The sequence below is a fragment of the Centroberyx affinis genome, unplaced genomic scaffold (assembly GCF_046629955.1).
Source record: "Centroberyx affinis isolate AG114_WGS23_722 - 3 ecotype Tasmania unplaced genomic scaffold, CSIRO-AGI_Caff_v1 ptg000684l_1, whole genome shotgun sequence".
In the NCBI taxonomy this organism is placed as follows: Eukaryota; Metazoa; Chordata; class Actinopteri; order Beryciformes; family Berycidae; genus Centroberyx; species Centroberyx affinis.
This window is the reverse complement of record NW_027279305.1, coordinates 231279-252682: the sequence shown is the minus strand read 5'-3', so window position 1 is coordinate 252682 and position 21404 is coordinate 231279. Positions and strand designations below refer to the sequence as shown.

General features: G+C 37.1%; 1 protein-coding gene across 2 annotated transcripts; it reads left to right on the top strand.

Annotated features, from left to right (window-relative positions):
• The first annotated feature begins 2998 nt into the window (after positions 1 to 2998).
• On the top strand, positions 2999 to 19079 carry LOC139643972 (WD repeat-containing protein 5-like). 2 transcript variants are annotated; one of them, XM_071519302.1, is made up of 14 exons: positions 2999 to 3141; positions 4460 to 4569; positions 5177 to 5285; positions 5894 to 5967; positions 8074 to 8157; positions 8835 to 8924; positions 9083 to 9163; positions 9303 to 9358; positions 12321 to 12367; positions 15021 to 15096; positions 15357 to 15390; positions 15784 to 15858; positions 16112 to 16199; positions 17651 to 19079. In XM_071519302.1, the coding sequence occupies exons 2-14, from the start codon at positions 4492 to 4494 to the stop codon at positions 17749 to 17751; spliced, it is 993 nt and encodes a 330-aa protein (XP_071375403.1). In that variant the 5' UTR covers positions 2999 to 3141; positions 4460 to 4491; the 3' UTR covers positions 17752 to 19079. The 2 variants fall into 2 exon arrangements, with proteins under 2 accessions (XP_071375403.1, XP_071375402.1); XM_071519301.1 differs by having other exon boundaries at positions 9083 to 9166.
• Positions 19080 to 21404: the final 2325 nt, after the last annotated feature.

Below are 21404 nucleotides of genomic sequence, written 5' to 3'. Positions count from 1 at the left end.
AAGGCGTAATGTATCCCATAGTTTCCCCACCACTGAAGAGATGAAGTAGGCTAGGTCTCTCTGCCTTAAAAAACTGCTAACCCTAAAATAATTTCATTAGTCTGGATTTCAATGGAAAGGCCCATGTCCCATGATGGTCTCAATGCTGTTTCAGAGGCTTTTCCACCCTGACAAGAAGGACATTCTGGGGGGAAACACTGAATACTTGTGATTCTAGGGCATGAAAATTGTCAAATTTAAAGATATTAACTATCAGCACAAAATATGGTCAGCTTTAGTACAAAAAATATCAGTATCTTTATCAGCCTTCAAACACCCATACCAGTCGAACCCTATAGAAAACAGTATATAGTACTAGTATTAGTTGTTTGTCATTTTTGTGATCTAGGACTTGAGGCTCATTCTACTGTTGCACTCATTACAGCTTAGCCTATTTAGGCTTAAGTGTAGCCTAAATCAGAAGGAGACTGACAGTGTGGCACTAACCTTGGTCAGCTTCCTCAGTGTTTCCATCGTCTTCTGAGCCGAAGTCTATAGTTCTTGACATCTGTTTGGAATTGGACACACTTTTCATTCACATCACATCTTAAAGTGCTGCAGGAAAAAGACGATTACAAGCAACTAAAGAGAGCAGAGGTGGGGACTCAAGTCACATGACTTGGACTCGAGTCAGACTTGAGACTTGACTGGATGCATGAAGAGAAGACTTGAGGCTTGACTTGACTTGGGTTCCGGTGACTTGGGACTTGACTTTGACTTGCACTTCGATGACTTGAAAAGGTTTCTAAAGTCTTGACTTGAGATCTTGTGTTTGCGTAAATGACTTATAAGTGATGAGATTTGTTCCAGCAGACGACTGAAGTTAAATTCTGTTTTCTGAATTTGTATGGAATGATTGAATTTATTGAAGTTGAAACTGATTATAGAAATCGAACCCATGATGCTCTTACCAAGTTTTTATCCTGTTAAAACCATATAGCATTGAAAAGTCAGAGATAGGCTATTTAGTTTTCTTTAAGATATTGAATTGATACTGGACTCTTGATTTGTTCTGACTTGACTTGCTGTTCTACATTTAGACTTGAGACTTGACATTAATGACATGGACTTGACTTGGTAATCAATATTTAGACTTGGGACTTGACTTGAGAGTTGTGCCTCCAGACATGAGACTGACTTGGGACTCGAGCGAAGCTGACTCGGTCACACCTGTGGCTGAGAGGAAAGGAGAACAGGCCGACTGACACTGTAACCTCCATTTAAGTTAAAGGTTGAATTGAACAGCCTATGAACCTCCATCTGTAAATCTGATAATATCTGAGAATGTGTTATAGTGCACATTTGCCAGCAGCTCATCTGGCTAACTAGCCTCATGCAGGAGACAGACACTTCCACTGGTTGCTAGGTAACTGGCTTTCTTCTTCTCCTTCTTTTGGCTTCCGGCAGACTTGACGTTGGTTGGTATATTGCTGCCACCTGCTGTTCATTTTTCATCTTGCACCCTGCTCTCCCCGGTTGGGTTGGCTCCAACAGAAGGCCAAAAAATCTGAAACTAACAGGATTTTACAATGTGATTTCCATGGGAAAGCTTATATAGAAATGACTGTATCCTTTCTCATTTTCTTTTGGAAATTGATTTAATACAGGATGAAACTCTAATGATCCCAGGGGGGAAATTGGGATTGAATGGAACAAAATAAGTAGAAATGTCTGAATGAAAAGCATGTGAATATAAGTCAGTCTCATCAGTATGAGGGAGTCCCAAATAACAGTATTACACATAATGAGTCAAAACAACATGAAACTATGTACAGTATGAAATAAATGGCAAATTATGGAAAATATAAGGTATATGGGATGCATAACAAATGAGAATATGACGAAAATAAGATTACAGTTCATATACATGATGTGCACAATGTGTGCAAAATATTTTTTTATGATTGCTATTTTTATTGGACATTTTCATGAGCCACAAAAAAAGCTACCACCAAAAAGAAAACAACCAAAAAACATTACAATACAAACTACACAATCAACACACAATACAAATCAGAATAGTACCAATGCTCATAGATCATAATATACTCATAGATCATAATATATATATATACCTACACATAAGAAAAGAAGAAAAAGAAAAGAAAAAAAAGACCCATAGAGGAGGATAATTTTAATATGCTGCTATTTTACTAAGGAGAGGATGCCATTCATACCATAAAGAAGGAACATGGGCAGACTTCCAGTGGACTCCATGATGATGGTTTGAACCAAATCAATGTAGCCTATATGATTGGGATTTATTTATTTATTTATTAATAAACGTGGGCAGTAGGGAATATGACATCCTGTGATAATCTCTGTAGCATTATGAACAGGGTGCCAAAAAAGGGAGCATTTGATTTTTATTAGATAAGGTGTGTTGCAATGTAGATGTCTGCTATTACTAATCTACTAACAGACAAGTAATTACAGTAAAAACAAACAAACAAACAGGAATTTGTTTCTCATCCGACTCGAGTTCCTTTCAGGTTTTAATCGCACTCTGTACTGACATTTAAAACAGAAACTTGTCTTTTAATGTACTTCCTGCGAGCCTAGCAGCTTCCCCTTCTACACGTTTCATTTTCTTTTCTTTTTTTTACTTTATCATTTAATTACAACAAGTATACATACAACAACAAAATCAACAACTTCTCAACACTTTGTCTATACAACTTGATCACAATCACACAAGTACAAACACGCCAGGGGGACTAAAGGTTAATAATGAAGACAAAAATAAAGAAAATAAATAGTTAAATAAATATCTTGTAAAGCTTAAAGTAGTTATACCTTTTAACAGGTTTTTTTGTTTGTACATTCGGATAGTGAAGAACTGTACTGTTTGATATATGCAGTGCGTTTCATTTTCTTAGTTGGATTGTCCCTCCGTACTTGCCGTAACCCTTTAGTGCACTACGCATGCGCAAGCCATTACCACCACATTACATTCCCCGCCTAAGCGTCTTTGCGAGCAAACAGCAAGGCGTCACTGGATTTACCCACTTTACATGGTCGTTGGATAAAGATACATGCATTTTCTCGCCAACCATTACGAGGAGTGACGAGAGTTGACCGAGAAACTGCATTAAACTCCCCGTGAGTATTACGTGTCTTCGGCTAACTAGCTTGTACCTGGTTCTTTGTTGTTTGAATGGAGGCCCCCTTCATGGTAGCTCAATTTGTCACCAGCAGCAATGCAATCGCCTCACAGTCTTCTAGCTCTGTGGCTACCTGTGAAATCAGTAAACTAATTAACTAATCTAGCGTTTACACCCTGTGTTTTTCGGCTATAACACCACAGTGTAAAGATAAATCTCTCCAGCAAAATGTCAGTGGCTTCCTCACGCTTTAACTTCTCAAAAATGAAGGGTTTCAATTTCGCCCTTTGTTTGATTTTTTTTTTCTCCGTTTTTCTCCGTAAATACGAAACAACATAGTAATAACTTACAGTATATCTCAGCGTTATGATAGTGCTTTTGTTATTTTGTCTTTTAAGGGGAAAACTTCACCTTTTCGAAAATGTATTTAAAGTTAGACCTTATTAAGGAGAATGCAGTCAGGCACTTCATAACCTTTTCATTTCTGTTTTATAACGTAGAAATAATTGTGTCGTTTGCCAATAGATTTGCAGCATTTCAGTTATTTACTACTATTGGGATAGCTCTGAAATGACCCCTCTCTATATTAAATACCACCTTATGACCATAAAATGTATAAGGAGCAGCTGGTAATCCCTGTTTAATCATTCTGCCATTGAAATCTGGGTGTCCTATGGTTTGATAATGTAACTGAACAATAACTTCCCCTATATGTTTGAATTGCCCGTTTAAAAAAAAATCGAAACAGAAAAAGTAGGTCTATGTAAAATCGCAAGCATTATGCTGTTATACAATATCAGCAGCTGTGCTCCAGAATATTGAATGAATAATAAATGAAAAACTACTTGTTTATACACCCCTAATAGATATTAAATTATTCAGTAATTGCTGCAAATGTGTTTCCTCAGGTTGAAACCAGACTGACAATCACAAATCATTGTATGTAGTCATAGCTTTTATTATTATGAAAAAAATATTGCAAACAGTTTAGCATAATTATTTGCTAAATATATATGCTGCCAAATTTCTTTATGTTAAGATATAATGAAGGATAAGCATGAGTCAGCTGTCATTGTTGTGTGACGTCGTGGTCTTAGTTATTACCTCAGTATGTCCACAAAATGTGCCATGGACAAGTGAAGGACCTATACTTAATTGCAGTATCATCAATGGGGCATCTTTTTGATATTTTTGGGTCAGCAACTGTTTGAGTTAGCCTTTGAGTTGAGTCCATAAAAAATACATATATACAGTATATATCCTATATAATGTTACCTATAAATAATACAGTTTTAACAGTTTCTTTTCTGTTTCAGGGTGTTGCACAATAGACACCCATTTCCTAACCATGGCAACAGAAGATAAGAAACCAGAGACGGATACAAAACCTCCGATCATATCGTCAGCATCTTCCAGTCAAAGCAAGGTATGGAGTTCTTGAACCTCTGTAGTGTTTCCTGCAGCTTCCTCGTCTCCATCGTGACGGCAAGCAACACCTCACCATGCTGCTGTCTGATGGTTGACTAAAGCTAGCCAAGTGCAAGCTCTGGTGCCACTAGTATTGTAGCAATAAGCAGGACACATAGCAATGCAAAAATGTGATTGGCTGCTGATGAGCGATGCTGCCCAAAAGGTGCCAACTTGGGTGGAAAATTGTCTTCTGCCAAGTTCCTCAAATTTCCTCTGGTAATAGAGAATTAATTGGCTTCCAGCATGAGTTTGAGGAGTTGCTGGTGTTGTACATGCACTATTACATAACATAACATATCCATACTGTATCAGGAGTGCACACATTTTTAGCATGTGTGACCCTAAATGGGAATCAATCATGGGGATACAGAGTCTGGTTTCTATTGTGTACTTGCTACTCAAGTGGCACTGTTAATGTATCGGCTCAGTAAATCTATTTGTGGGAAACACTTAAATGAAAGCCAACGATTTTTGATAATATTTGATAATTACATGGCTACCCATTCTTTGCAAATTAGATTGACAGTTTGTAAATGCAGTGTTTTGTTTTGTTTTCTTTCCAGTCTGCACCAGCCAAGCCTAACTACAGCCTGAAATTCACATTAGCGGGTCACACCAAAGCTGTCTCCTCAGTCAAATTCAGCCCCAGTGGAGAGTGGCTCGCCAGCTCATGTGAGTTCACCTTTCACTACAGCCAGTTTCCTTAAAAATGGCATATTAGCTTTTTTTATATATAAATATATATATATATACAGTACTGTGCAAAAGTCTTAGGCACCCTAGATTTGTTATATACATTTCTCAGTAGTCTTAGATGTTTATTTGTTTTCTGCATTAGTATGTCAGTAGACTGCTGTTTATTGTAAATTTTTGATATTCAGAAACTTTTCATTTCATTAGTTTTGAATGTATCTTCGCTTTATGGATTTCTCTGACATATGCCTAAGACTTTTGCACAGTACTGCATCTTTCATGCACATGCTTGAAATATTGAGGAAAATATGAATAGGATCAAATGGTAATATAACCACACCTACGAATTATCTGTTATCTGTTGCAAATCTATATTTATCAGCAAAACTATTCATTGATATGTTTAATGAAGACCAGTATATGTTTGTGTTGTCCACAGAAGGCTTTATGCATCAGTAGTAGTAACTGACATTGTTCCTACATAACACTTAATGCATTTTTATTTTGGAATGAATGCCTTGACCACTGATGAACATGGATACCTTTGAGTTTGTCAATAACACCGTGCTAACATTGTGTCATTACAGCTGCTGATAAACTCATCAAAATCTGGGGAGCATATGACGGAAAGTTTGAGAAAACCATATGTGGACACAAACTTGTGAGTTTCAATTGATTGATTCTTATCTTTACTACAACCTGGTTGTTTTTTGTTTTTTTTTGTAATACATTCTTTAAAGGTTGAACAGTACATGTCAAAAATAATGTGTTTTCTCATAGTGACTAGTTTTTGGCATCCTAGATATAGGCTAGATGAACCCAAATAGCTTTCGAAAATGATCAATAAAAGTAACAATGGCCTATTTGGTCCTAACTAAATTCATAAAATTGTTTTCTCATGTCAAGACCCAACATTTCAGACAGGTTTATTTTCAGTGCGCAATAACATAAAATCAAAAAGGCAGCAGTCTGAATTATTGGCGTTTTGTACTGCAAAGCCATTTAAAATTTCACTGATATTTTATATAACTGCTTCAAATGTGACTCATCTAGGTTCCTAGACAAATAGTATATCTCTTTGGAATAGTCTATGAAAGCCAAAGCTGCATTGTCTTTACTGTATTTTTTTTTCTGGTACCAATAGTGCTACTATTATTCTCTCTGGTATACTATAGTTGACATAGTTAATACCAAAGTATTAACAGTTGAAGATTGTATATTGTGTGAATCCATAACTGCAGTACCACTTTGTAGCGAGATAAATATGGTACATCATAGGATAAGATCTCTTCCTGCTTCTGTTGACTCTGGGAGGGGAAATTGCAAGTGAAACCTCACTCTTATGTGATTTTAGGCACAATGAAAGAATGGCAAAATTTGCTCTCTTTAGGTCTCAATGCCTTGATGTTTCAGAAGTAAAATGTAGTCCATGGTACACAAGAGTAAAGACCGGCCAAACATACATGAAAAGCCAAATGAGATTCATTCAAAAACAAGAAGCAGCAGAAAGGCTTATCAGAGGATTTCAAAAGGCTGAACCGCAAATTTCTTTGACTATTTGGATACATATTTAAGTGGCACCAGGCAACTTTGCCTATTGGCAGCTCCAAATGACAGTGACAGGTGACTGTTTGAAAAATTTGAACTTCAATACCCCAAAAACCTGTAATGTGATGTCAGTAAACTGCACACTGCACGCTCATATTTATCAACTTGGCCAGTCAGTCTACAAGACAGTTTGTATCCATGCCTGACACCAGAATTTCATATGGGCAAAATGGGAGACTCTACAGCATCTTGGTTAGTCACACTGAAACAAAAAATGTCCTTTTTTTTGCCTTTTTAGCTCTTTCTAACTATCATACCATACACACATTTGACAATTTATACCCCAAAAAACAGCAAACATGTTATTTCATTGTATTTTTTATATAAACTTCTCATTACTTTTACTATCTGGGAAACGATCCCGCCCCCTCCGTATCAAATAAAACTTCCTTTCTCTCCCTAACTGACTCCCATTGGTTTACACTTTTAAATGATCCTGTGTTATGTCCCACCCCAACATCCTGTTTCAGCAGGAAATACATCACATTAAGGAAGCAAGATTATCTCAAAATGCAGTTTCAGTGTGACTTTAAGGGGGTTTTGGAACGCTCTTCTCTGTTCCAGCACCACTGCGATTTAGACTGATAACACACAAGTATTTTTACAAGAAATCTTGCCAAGGGCCGCTTCAAATGTAAATGAAATTTGATATGTAACAAATGTAGGACCTGGAGCTATTCAGCAATTGTAAAACAAGAAAGTCCTTCTGAATGACCGTTAAAACTTTCTACATAAAGTACAATAAAAGTACTATTTTGGTGATTTTGTTTTGGTGACATTGCTATAGAGACATATACACAACTTAAAAATACCAATCAGTGACAACAGGACCTCACATTCACTGCAGTGGGACAGTGTGAGACATAATTGACAGTAGGCTGTACTAGATATATCTCAAATTTGTTTTGTATCCCTTAAAACAAATTAGTGATCAATAGCATTTCTGTCATTAACCAATTATTTAATGATTTACTCCCAGGGATGTGATGTTTCTTTTTTTAAAAATTTTCTCCAGATTTTTATTTGTTTTTTTTCTTTCTTTTGGATACAAGACACGGTTTCATTATTTGCCCGTCTTACATTGGCTCTGTCCTTGTTGTGTTGTCCTGATCAGAGCTCTGAGTACTTGCGTCACTAACTATTCACTATCGATTTTCAGGGCATATCTGACGTGGCCTGGTCCTCTGACTCCAACCTCCTGGTGTCTGCATCAGATGACAAAACCCTAAAGATCTGGACGTCAGCTCGGTAAGAGAGCAAGGGGGGCTGTTGCCTGGGAGAGATGAGCTAAAATGATACTAGTCTCAGTTTTGTCTCATAGCGAAAGTCTACTGGCCTATGCCACCCATATTTAAATTTTGGGGACACCCGTCATTTCTGGAGATGTGTGGCATTCTGAAATGTTAATAGTGAAATGATTTGAAATAACATTAATCAATTTGTGAATGGTTGATGTAAATGCTAAACCTTGTTTCTGTTGTCATGATGCATTGGATTTCTGACTGAATTATTATTATATAAGGGATGAGTTACTAATTTGCTGACAGTACGTTCAGGGCCCACTAGAGGGCATCATAGCACTGTCCAACTAACTTAAAATTTGCATTACTAAAAGTTAAGGGTTGAGTGTTACTGTCTACACCTACAGAAAGACTATGGCACCAGCTGCCCTGTACCCTTATACATTTATGCAATATGAAAATGAAATTCATACATCCTACTTGGATTCAAGCTGTGGTTTCTGTTGAGATTAATTTTATCACCATGGAAACTAGAGTTATACCCAGCATGAAATAGCTGAGGATAATACTGGCTATACTTTGAGCGAGGTATAATGTTTTTTTTATTTTTTTTTATAATGTTGTCATAGTGCCCTCACAGCAAGCATGTTAAATTTAGGCTTGCTTTTCTTGAATACAGGGAAAATGCTTAAAAACTCTAAAAGGACACAGCAACTACGTCTTCTGCTGCAACTTCAACCCCCAGTCCAATCTCATCGTGTCAGGATCGGTGAGTAAAACAACCTCTGGCAACAACCAAACCTTAGCTGTAAAACTTATGTTGTTATTCTTAGATGTCAGTCCATTGTTAAGCCTCTCACTTTCCAATGTCCACATGTGGTTTTTCCAATATTAAAAGGTGGATAATATGTTTTTTTGTGCCTCTAGTTTGATGAGAGTGTACGGATATGGGATGTCAAGACGGGGAAATGTTTGAAAACATTGCCAGCCCACTCTGACCCTGTCTCCGCTGTAAGTATTTTCTCTTTTAAGAAACATTTGAAATTGCAATTAAACTTCAGGGCTAGGCTTATGTTCTCCCACTATTCCAGTGGCATCTCACTAGGACACGATACCAGTAATGTGATGATCTTTTTTCGGCTTGCAGGTTCATTTCAACAGAGACGGCTCCCTGATTGTGTCCAGTAGCTATGATGGCCTATGGTGAGAAAATATTTCATCCCTTTTTTTTTTTTTTACATCAACTTGACAGCAGTCAACACAGTTTAATGCACTGAGTTTGATTCATTTTGAAATATTAAGATGTGTAACTATGCATCACTGTATGTTTTGGAAAAAAAGTCAAGCTGTCTCCTCATTGGCAGATTATTTTACACATTTTAAGAAAAGTAAGAATATAAGATTACATGACTTGTTGAAATACATATTTTTTGCATTGTAAAAGAGGAGGCAAAATCAGTGCAAACTTTTAAGTCACTTTTCACTATGTTTACACATAGGCTTTTATGTCATTTGATAACCCATATTATTGTTGTGATATGCAGAGATGCCAACTACTATGCGTTCGGTGTAGTTTATACAATGTTTTGTATCGGTTGCATTACTATGATTTTCTTCTATGCTTTTTGTGGTTGAGATTTTTTCCCCTAAAGTGTAAATGCGGATTGGGTCTTCTGTTGAATTTGGTCTCTATGATACTATTCATGTGGAAAAGTGAGTCCCACTCATTGGAGATGGTGGCTGCATTCCAGGGAGCTGAAGATGTCAAAAGCAACCAAAAATGTATTTTAGTTAGAAATAGTTAAGTCTGAAGTATCGGAAAGTCATGCATTCTGTACTATATGTAGAGTGGATTTTTTCCATTTGGCATGCACACTTATTTGAATGTTAAAAATGCGAAGCACTGAGACGTCTTGAAGAGTAGAAGGAGCACTCTGAAGAGCTTTCTAGCAAAACATAGTGTAAAGAATTCTGTTACAATAGCAGAATGCTCATTTTCCTGCCTATTTCAATCATCGACCACTTGTCACGTCTCGCAAAATCCATGTTTCCCGACAACAAAATTGCTGATAATGTTCAGGACAAACGAAGACGACATCAGTCATCAAATGCAGAGCTCTCCACAGAATCGGCCAGAATGTTCCTCTTTTTTTTCAGCCAGTCCTGGACGGAGGTGCTGTGGCACTGTCCACATTGTTTTAATTTTTTCTCTTTTGTAGGCACATGCGCGTGACTGAATGCATGGGGTGCGAGTAGCTCCTGTGATTTTGCCTAACACTATGGGAATATAAAGAATCCAGACAACTAAAGAAGTAGTTTATAAGCTTGTAAGTCGAAGAAGAATTTTAAGTATACAATTTCAAGAAAGGGTGTGACTGAAGACTCGCTGCTGTGGCAGTGTGTTTGTTAAATAACGCCAGAAGGCACAAACAAATCAATCATGCCCCCAAAGGCCAGAGAAAAAGACCAAGAAAGAGACAAGGAGAATAACGAACAGTTAAACGATATCCAGAGAAACATGGAGAAAACGCTGCAATCGGTAGAATCTAAAGTGAAATCAGTTGAAACTGAAGTGGAATCGCTTGATAATAATATGGAGACTATCGCTTCTGATGTGCACAACCAGGCAGTGCGCATTGACGCATGAGAATGAGAATCAGGTGGTGCATAACCTTGCGCACAACTCCATTGTGCTCAAGTCGTTTTGGCTGCAGTTACACCATTTTGACCGCACACACTCGGCCATGTGCATTTTTGCATGAAGCAAGAACCAGCCTTAAGATCCATCTATCTACCATTTCTTTATAAATCCACACACCAGGCTCCATCCCTTGTTCTTGGATGCCGACATTAGCCAAATTTGTCAAACATGAAGTAGGTTATTGAGAGAGAGACTTCCTTGATTTCAGTTGACTACAAGACTAGGAGCAGAAAGATTATGAGCATTTATTTATTGACTCACAAACATGCTCATACTAGAATGGACCAACTTGAGGTCCAGGCACTTGGTCGACACTTTACCTGAGGCGGTGTCGGCACAAGAAAGAGATGACTGACAACAAATACAAATACAAGCTGCTGTCAAAAGTCATGATTTAAATTCCCATCATTCCACACTGCAATGCCGAAGCAGAAAGCATCTTTTCTTTCTGTTGTGGTAAGAATCTGACTGACATCAGATCAAATCTCTCAATTTCTCCTTGTAGAAAAACAATGGCATGTGCAGTGCAAACAAATCATGCTACAACATGGAGTTCTCCAATGGGCTTCTTAAAAGGCTTTGATGAAAACGCAGAGCATTTGTATTAAATGCCCAATCAGCATTGGGCTCTCCTTGTTGAAACACCCCCTACTGAAAGCTTTTATTTTTACATTCATTTATTGATTTATTGAAGACAGTCTTTCCACTCTGAAACTGATTATTTTTTTCTTTTGATACAATAACTGACAGTATGTGACAGCAAAACATGAGTTTAAATGGACTGATACAAGAGCTGGCAGTAGTCACAACTATAAGTGAGTTGAGATAGACTGATAGTATGGATGACATGTATGTATGTCATACTGTAGTTGTTTGACAACTACAGTATGACATGTATGTATTGTGAGACTGGTTTTACATTTGTAATGTTTGTAATTGGGGTGTTACAGGTGAAAGATGGTTATGTGCAAGTCACACTCTCAAAAGTGATATGTGAAATACATAAAATTTGCTATTGATATGAATGACTTGTAGCTTTAGAAGGTAGTATGTCATTTGTATGATACAATATTTCCTGTCATTTGGGAAGATTTGATATTGAATTTATGCACAATTCCATGTCTCACAGTAAAGCAGACCAAAATAAGATGAATCCATGTTCTGTTATTCTAATAGGATCTAGTGTTCCTATCTGCGTTCAGGTGTCAGATGGTTTAAAGGGCATTGGTCTCTGCGTCATCATGCCGTGTCTCCATGCCACAGTGAAACCACACTTTATAATGGCAAACAGCACTTTTTGAGACCTGAGGTTGGCATCTCTGCTTATGTAACCCTGTTTTCAATTCACAGCTGGCATTTCTGTTTATCGTTATGTATTGTTTTATTGTTTGTGAAGCACTTAATAATACTGTTTTGGAAACTATTAATTAAATTGTGCTTCTGTTTTTTTTTTTACATTCACAGCCGAATCTGGGACACGGCATCAGGGCAGTGCTTAAAAACACTCATAGGTAAGCTTGTTATGCATGTACTCTGCCTTCACAAAATATTCAACCCCCTTGACTTTTTCTGCATTTTGTGCAGCCTGAATTCAAAACAGATTAAATGGAGGGGTTTTTTTTTATCAGCAATGCAAAACAAATGCCTCATAACAAAGTGAAAACATTTTATTTTTAAATTTATTGGAAATGACATACAGAAATCACATTTAAATATGTATTCAACCCTCTGAGTCAATACTTGGTAGAAGCACCTTTGGCAGCGTTTACAGCTTTGGGTCTTCTTGGATACGTCTGTTTCAGCTTGGCAGTTCACATGAGGATTTTTGGTATTTTTCTCCCATTGTTCTTTGCATACTTGCTTAAGCTTTGTCAGATTGACTGGTGAACATCTGTACCGCTATCTTCAAGTCGTTCCACAGATTTTCGATGGGATACAAGTCGAGGCTTTGGCCTAATCACTCAAGGACTTTCACATTCTTGTTCTGAAATCACTCCGGTATTGATTTGGTTGTATCCCTTAGGGGCTTTGTCCTGTTGGAACATAAATCCTCACACCAGTCTCAGGTCTTTGGACTTGACTCTGAAGCAGGTTCTCCTCATGAATCTGCCAGTATTTGGCTTTATTCATTTATTGATTCTTTTCCCTCTATCCTTAAAAGTCTTCCAATCCCTGCCTCTGAAAAACACACACAGCATGATGCTGCCACCACTGTTCTTTACTTTAGGGATGGTGTTACATGGTGATGGACTGTGTCTGGTTTCTGCCAGATATATCACTTTGCATTTGTCTCATCAAACAACAGAGTCTTTTGCCTGGTGCCATCAGTCTTTCACATGGCCTTTTTGCGAACTCCAATCATAGTGTCATGTTATTTTTATGTTTTTAAAGAGTGTCTTTTTCCTTCTGGCCACTCTGCCATCCAGCCCAGATTTGTGAAGCGCTTTGTAGCCAAGGAACTCTGTAGTTCTGTCAGATCGGTCCTTAGACCTTCTTGCCCAATTGCTCAGTTTGGTCGGATGATCAGGTCTAGAAAGGGTCTTGGTAGTTCCATATTTTTTCCATTTCCTAATGATGGAGCCTAGGTAAAGATCAGTAGACTCCCACACACTGTCTTCACTTACAAGAATGTAATAAATGACACAACGTTTTGGTCAAGCGACCTTCATCAGGTATCAGGTATCTAATGATGGAGCCTGCCACTGGCGTCGTGCCCATGCCATGTACCCATGCCATGAATTTGACATTTCAGTACTATTAATGTATAATATTTAGTTATTATGATTTCAAATGATAGGAATCAAAAATCGTTCGGAAATTGTGTCCTATATCATACCTCTGCAAACCATCCTCCCCCCTTTTCCTGTGTATTTCGTTCCTTCCAAGCACCAACAAAGATATTTTAAAAAGTCAAGATCGCGTCTGTGCAGGAAAGTCCCTGTAAATGTGATCTGAATCCTCCATTTCACTATTCTAGACAACACCAGTGATCTTGTGCATGATGCTACTGCAGTGAATCATTAGTGTGAGGTAAGACTTAAAGTGTAATGAGTAAGATTTTGCGTGGTGGAGGCAAGTATAACCTAGTGTAGTACTCAAATAATTAGTGGCAACACAATAAATAGAAAAAAGAAAAAAAATGCAAAAACAAATATGGTAGAAATTCCACATGATGCAACAAAGCCTCATGATTTAGCCTCTGAGTGATGTAGAGGAAACCCAGTCAGGAAGTAGACAGGAGCGTTCTGTGTGTCAGAGTTTCATATCGTCTGTCTTTTACTTTCCAGTCTAGATATAACAGTAGTGTGTAGTGTCCTGCAGATATTCAACCACCTTCACTTTGTTCATACATTGATCTGCCTTAAAATTTGTGTTTATTGTTGTATAATATAGTATAATAATGGATACCATCAAAGTGAAAACAAAATTAGCGAAAATTAACATGAAGATATACAATTTCAATAATGGAAATATGTAGTATAAAAAGGTTTTCAGCCCTCTGGTTTCATGTGAGCTTGATTGTCTCCCTGGTAAATATTTGCTCAAAGTGCCATACAGTATTTCACTCATACTTAGTCACTAGGTTGTAGTTAAATATCCAGCACACAGACACTAAGGTAGGCAACAAAGCCCCCCTACACCTGTGCCACTGATGCTGATGCTTTCTCTGTGACTAGGTGTAAACAGGCGAATGGTGAAAGGTATAGAATTGATAAAAAACTATCCTAGGAATGTGTGAATTTATGCCTCCTCCAAAATGCCTCCTCTCAGTTCTGTCTCTGAAATCTACAGACACATAGTTTCTCCTCAGTCAAGTTGTAGAGAAGTCTCAAGGACATTGAGAGGAATTTGAAATGAATTTGACTTTAATACTTATTAACTTGAAACGTCTCAGCTTTTCAATTTTATTTTCTAAACATTTTGAAATAAAAAAATCCCTATTGACATTATTGGTTATTGTATGCAGACCAGTGAGAAAAAAAAATCCTCATTTAATTAATTTTGAATTCAGGCTGTAACAGCAGGAAATGCAGGAAAAAGTCAATGGGTTCAAATACTTTCTGAAGACACTGTATGCAGCCACTGTACCAGGTAATTGCTTATTACAGTATTGGCCTCTAGCCATGTGCTAATTTCCTCCCTATCTTTTTGTGTTTATGCTAGATGATGATAATCCGCCTGTGTCATTTGTGAAGTTTTCTCCTAACGGCAAATATATCCTTGCTGCTACACTGGATAAGTGAGTATTGCCTGCAGTAGAATGAACTCATCGCTTCTCCCCTTTCTTCAAATGTTAGTCATTATGTTGTTCATCAGCTTCTTGTTATAGATGGTTTCACCAGCAGGGGGAAACATAACACTCTCTGATAATCTTTCCTCTTCTGTAGTTGTATATAAATGGAAACTGTGTATAGGTGCAGTCAGTTGATTACTTTATTTTTTTGGGGTTTGATGTTTTTCAGTTACAGTCCTGTAATTGTGTTTATTTTTATTTTTCAGCACTCTGAAGCTTTGGGACTACAGCAAAGGAAAAGTAAGCATGTTTGACAATAGTTGATGTGTAAATTCTATGTATTTTACAATTACAATTACAATTACAATTTCACATTTGGCAGACGCTTTTATCCAAAGCGACTTACACATGAGATTTTCATACAACACAAGCAAGGTTCTAATAATATTTAATATTTGATTTAAATTATATTTTCTGAAGCATATTTGTCTTACATGTCGTTTGTGTTCAGCCTAAGTTGAGTTGCATTGAGTGAAATTATCTCATGCTGACAGATTTTTCTTGTCATTTCCTTAAAAAAAGGGGGAAAAAAAGAATACTGAATACACTATTAAAATGACTTGCTAAGGGTGACATTTTTCATTTGGTGTAATATAGCCGTCTCAACTTTTCATTGTTCATTTTCCATTTCAGTGCTTGAAAACGTACACTGGCCATAAAAATGAGAAGTATTGCATATTTGCAAATTTCTCTGTCACAGGTGGAAAGGTAAGGAGCCTTGTCGCAGTAAGCATGAGTGTTAACAATTGATCTTTGATGTAACATACAGGATATCTATCTTCTTATTTCTAATTCTTTAGGGGTAAGACATTTTTATAAACCCATTGGCATTTCTTTATCTCACTTGCACAGTTTGTTTCTTTTGTTTTATCAGTTGTTGTTTTTTTTGTTGTATCATTTGTATGTGCAACTAAATTTAACCCAAACCTGAAGATAGTAACAACAGCCTACTCTCTTCCAGTGGATTGTGTCTGGCTCAGAAGACAACATGGTTTATATCTGGAACCTGCAGACCAAGGAGATTGTGCAGAAGCTCCAGGGCCATACAGGTACAGGAGAGATGCATTACACTAACTTGCATTCTGAAATGTTGAGGCTTCAATTAGACTGGAACAGTTGTTAGAGTTATTTTTATTTTATGTTGTTTATGGGTCAGTTGTCCCAAAAAGTTAGCTGGTTAGTTAGCACTAGGGTTGCAAAGGGGTGGAAAATTTCCGGTAAATTTCCGGAAAGTTTCCGGTAAATTTCCATGGGAAGTTAAGCTGGGGAATTTTGGAAATATTCCAAATTGGAAACTTTCCATGGGAATTATGGGAATTTATGGGAATTAATGGGAATTTATGGGAATTAACTGGGAATTGAGGGTAATTTAATGGAAAGGTATCATATCCAAGCATCAATATTTGTTTTGTTATAAGCAGACATCCATCCAAAATAATACAATTAAAACAGATTTATTTGTAAGTAGAACTTTATCAAGTGTTAAATATTTTATTGAACAATCAATTCTTTCATTGAAGAACAAAAACATGAATGTTGAGTTGCATGTAGGGGGCGTGGTCTCAATAGCCCTGCAGTAAGCAGTGTGCTATGTGCATGTGATTGAGGAATAGCATAGATATTCAACTGTACTTGCATGATATCTGGTTGTTTTAGTCAGGATTATGCTAAAATATATTTTCCCCAACTATATTTAAGTTCCCTATTAAGAGCATACCTTCAATTTTGTAAATTCCTGGTTTATTCCCGTTTATTCCCATAAATTCCCGTTAATTCCCATAAATTCCCGTTAATTCCCATGGAAAGTTTCCAACTTTGAAAATTCCCGGAATTTTGCAACCCTAGTTAGCACCATTCTAAGTTGCCTAAATATTATAGAAGTCACCTTGTGGCTAGAAGGTCACTAGTGCAAGTACATTATGGTTTATAATGCATTATAAATCTGGTGTGATTTAGGAGATTATTAGCCATGTTGTCACCATAGTATGTTTTCAGTTGCGCTCAACAACTTTTTCACAAGATTTTTAAGCTTACATTTTGGATTCTAATCTTATTTTTGGTAAAACGGTGGCAATGTGGTCAGTTAATTACATTTGCTTCTAATGTAGTTTCACTTGTGTCAAGAAATTCTTTGAGCAAGTGATAATATTTTGAAGCATGGTCGCTCCACTTGTTTCACGATAATGCAGAAATTTCTTGACACAAAATGTAGTTGCATTGGAATCATGTAAACCTATCTAACCCCACTGGAATATTGTTTCACTTGCTTTTTGAAAAACAAGGTTTTGAGACTGTATATAATGATTATAATGTTTGCATGATGCTTCACTATGCATCTTGAACAACACTTTTGAACAACACTTAACACACTTTACATGGCTGTGGAGTTAAAATGGACACAAAGCTTGATTGTTTTTATTATTATGCCAATACGCAGAAACTTTCATCTGCAATGCTTTAGCACTAATGTTTCACTGTTCTTCTCCTCTGTTCTTTTCAGATGTAGTTATCTCTACCGCCTGCCACCCAACAGAGAACATCATTGCATCTGCGGCATTAGAAAACGACAAAACCATCAAACTGTGGAGAAGCGACTGCTAAGGCCTTCGGATCTTTCGGGGCCGCTCTTATTTTGTTTTATATTCATTTTTCTACATTTTTGCTGTAAGAAAAGAGGACTTTTTTTGTAACAGAGAGCTCCTGCTGGACGCAGAAAGCTTTTAGGTAATGATCCTCAGCAAGGAGAACCAAATGAGTCGAGACCTTCGCCATCAGCCTCATCCTCAAACTGAGTCGGTTCTGCATTGGACTTGTGCCCCTCGTCACATCTGAAGTGCTTCATCTATACCTTTCTTTAAATATGTGCCAGATTTCTTTGTCTCATTAAGCAAATGGGTGACTTGGTCTAATTTCAAGTTCAATTATTCAAATGGTCGCCTTTTTGTCACATTTTCCGACAGTGTTTATACTCGATCCCAGTGTCTCGGTGCTCCACTGTTTTGTGACATTGCATTATTCCTCATGTCATGGCTCTGTACCACCTCCGTTTATTTGGTCTTGTATGATTTATTTTAATGGGTATATGGCCTTTGTATGATTTTCATGTTTTTACCTTAATTTGCCAATGTATCTGTGCAGTATGTGGAAGTAAAATTACTTTAAGGGGGTACAACATCAAGCTTTAGAAACGAAAGGTACCCGAGGATCAGTCTTGTTATATTCATTTTTTTGATATTATTTATTCCAGTTGTACCAGTATTACTGAGCTTTTTTTTTCCAAGATTGAAGTCAGTGCTGTGTGCCATAACAACATTGCCTTGCTCTGAATCCACATGTGCTCCTCTCAACATATATAGTCTTATTTTGTGTAGTACAGTGTTGATTTGTAGGGTAACAACAGACAGATGACTCTAACAGGGATTTGACTGTAGTGTGAAGGTGGGAAAGGATATCAACAAAGTCAGAAACTGGTCAGGAAAATGGAACTGCTACCTGCCTGAGCAAAATATGATGGATTAATGACTCAGAGGGCAGTTTACCAATAGGAAGCGGAATAAAATGCAGTTAATATGGTTCTGAACTGAGTTATAATCTTACTGGAATATTGAATTCCGAGACCCTTTCTGTTCTCAAGTTGCTCCTAACTCTGTTGTAATAGTTCTGTTAAAACACCAGCTTACGATGTACCACAGTGACCAAATGCAACTATTTTGTTCTAGATTTTGTACATATGATTACATTGACATGTATTGTGATTTGTTAGATGAAGAGTACTTTAGCTGTCTTCATTTTTATGTTCTCTTCTGCCTGATTAGCTCATAGCTCTGCACACAAAGCCGGCAGCCATTTTTAAAAAAATCTACATTTAGTTAACCTGGATTTTGTGGAATATACTTTTGCATTTGACAGCTATAACCTGTGACTTGATAATAAACATTTTTGTAAGTTCTATATTGTTAAGTCATAAATGAATGATTTTGAACCTGATAGTCACTGAACCCCTTGGAGAGATCACAACTGAGACAGAATACATGAGGAAAAGTGTTGAAATGATTTCACCCCTTTACATGCACCTTTAACATTATAGAGAAATACACGGCATCAATCAAGTTAACTTTAAGTTTTTTAATAACCTTTTTTTCTGTCCATGAAAGATAGAACATCAGAGAACAACCCACAAAGAACAGATGACGAAATTCCATCTCCTTAAAAATAGACAAAAATATAATGAAAGAGGACATTCCCATCTGCTAGCGACAGGTTGAAAAGGGCAAAGTAAATGCGACACAGTTACCAGAGTGCCAGCCGCTCGTCTCAGCCTACCTTTTCATTCTGAAAAAAATATTTTTTTTTCTTGCCTTTTCAAATCAACATTTCCACAATGTATACAACAGCCCACAGAAGAAAAGGGGGGGAAAGAACAGAGTACATAAGCAAGGGATAAAATTACCTTTGTACAAAAATAGATCTTTTTCCAAGTGTTTTTTTTTTTTTTTTTTTCTTGAACATTTTTACTGTCTCTATGCAACAAAGAAAGCAGTGATTGTGTCACAAGCTCAGCTTTTCCTGATTACATTTTTGAACATACAATAGCCAAGCAACACACATTTTGGAGGGCTTAAAGTCTGTTAACCTTTTTTTTCTTTTTCTTTTTGCTACTTTTGGAGGTCCCATAAACTGCTGAGAGCTGGTTCTTTTGAGTTTAGAGCTGCTGCAATTCTGCTGGTTGATTGAGATTGAGCTTGTATAAAGTCAAGGTCGAATGCAAAAATCCTCTGATGATATTTTTTGAAAAACACCATAAAACTCTGAGTTGAGTGACACCAAGAAGTCTCACCTGGTGCGGAACAGTTTGGTCTGAAAGACTTGTCTCCCTCTTGCAATATTGACTGGAAATACTCAAGGAACAGATTTATAGATATATATTTATAAATATATACACATATACATATAAACAAAATATAGCTTTATGTTATAAAGCATTTATGTAGGTAATCATTCTATCTAGGTGATCCTTTCATTATCTAGTCAAGAAGACCCTTCTCTGTCCATTCCTGCAGGAGAGTGAGCTTGCACAACATCCACTTATGGCTTAAGATACCTGGGGTCACCAATCACAGTAAACTGACAGAGCTCAATAAGAGGAGACATCAGACTCAAGAGAACAGGAGGATATTCATTTAAAAAGTTGTGTCGCCCTATTGGGGGAAACAAACGATAAATATCAGTATGGGAATATGTGTTTCTCTTCAATTCGAGACCAAAGTGGGCCATGCATGAAATCTGCAACATTTTTCTAAAACAAAATCGCTAAATCTAGCCTATCTGGTCTCTTATAGAAAAATTTTTGACAGTAAAATTATCTGGCAAGAATAAAATTTCCCTCTGCCATAGTGCTTAGGTTGAAAACATTTATGAGCAAATTAAAGTTTCCTTTTTTTTTGTTATTTGTTTTACAGACAGACAAGTATCATTTTTCCAGAATATAAATAGTGTAAACTGAGCTCAAGCTGGCAGTCAATACTGTCACCTGGATAGTTCATAATAACACAGGCCACCTCACTGAAATAAATGAGTTGTACAAAGAACAAGCCAATAGATCGTACTGAGGTTATTGCTACTTTTTCAGTCTCAACAAGCACAAACACTGAGGTTTTGTCTCACCAAAAGGAATATCAACATTGATGATAACGCTGTGAAAAAGTGCCATCTTTTGTCTGATTAAATACTTGTATAAAATTCAAGTAATGTTGCAGTGCTGCATCTCTTCCACTAGGGGGAAGTCACAGCTCTTCCATAGCCGCCGTGTCCCTCACTCTCTCTGGTCCAAACTCCTCTGTCTCAAAGTAAATGTTGTAATCCTGCCTGAAGTCTATCTAACCCTCTCAACACAGTCGTCCAAACCTGGTCCTCGCTTTTTCTTCCAATGAGAAGAAAACATAGTTATCTGAGGATCAGTGTCACAGAGATGGATCAACATAGTCTTACTTTATTTTTCCCAGTGGAGATCTCCAGTGAAACGAATATCTCCAGTGAAGTCAATGCATGTCTGTGAAACGGTCCCCAAAACTTAGTGAACGATATAATTTTTTGACACATGGTATCATTGATGCCTTGATAGGAGTTAATACCTCAGACTATTAATTGGCATTTATTTTCATCACTGGTGATTCACCAGTCATAGGTGCTGCGTGCATCAAAAACACCCACAAAGATCACATTTGATGAAAATATCCTCTGAGGTGACAGATGTT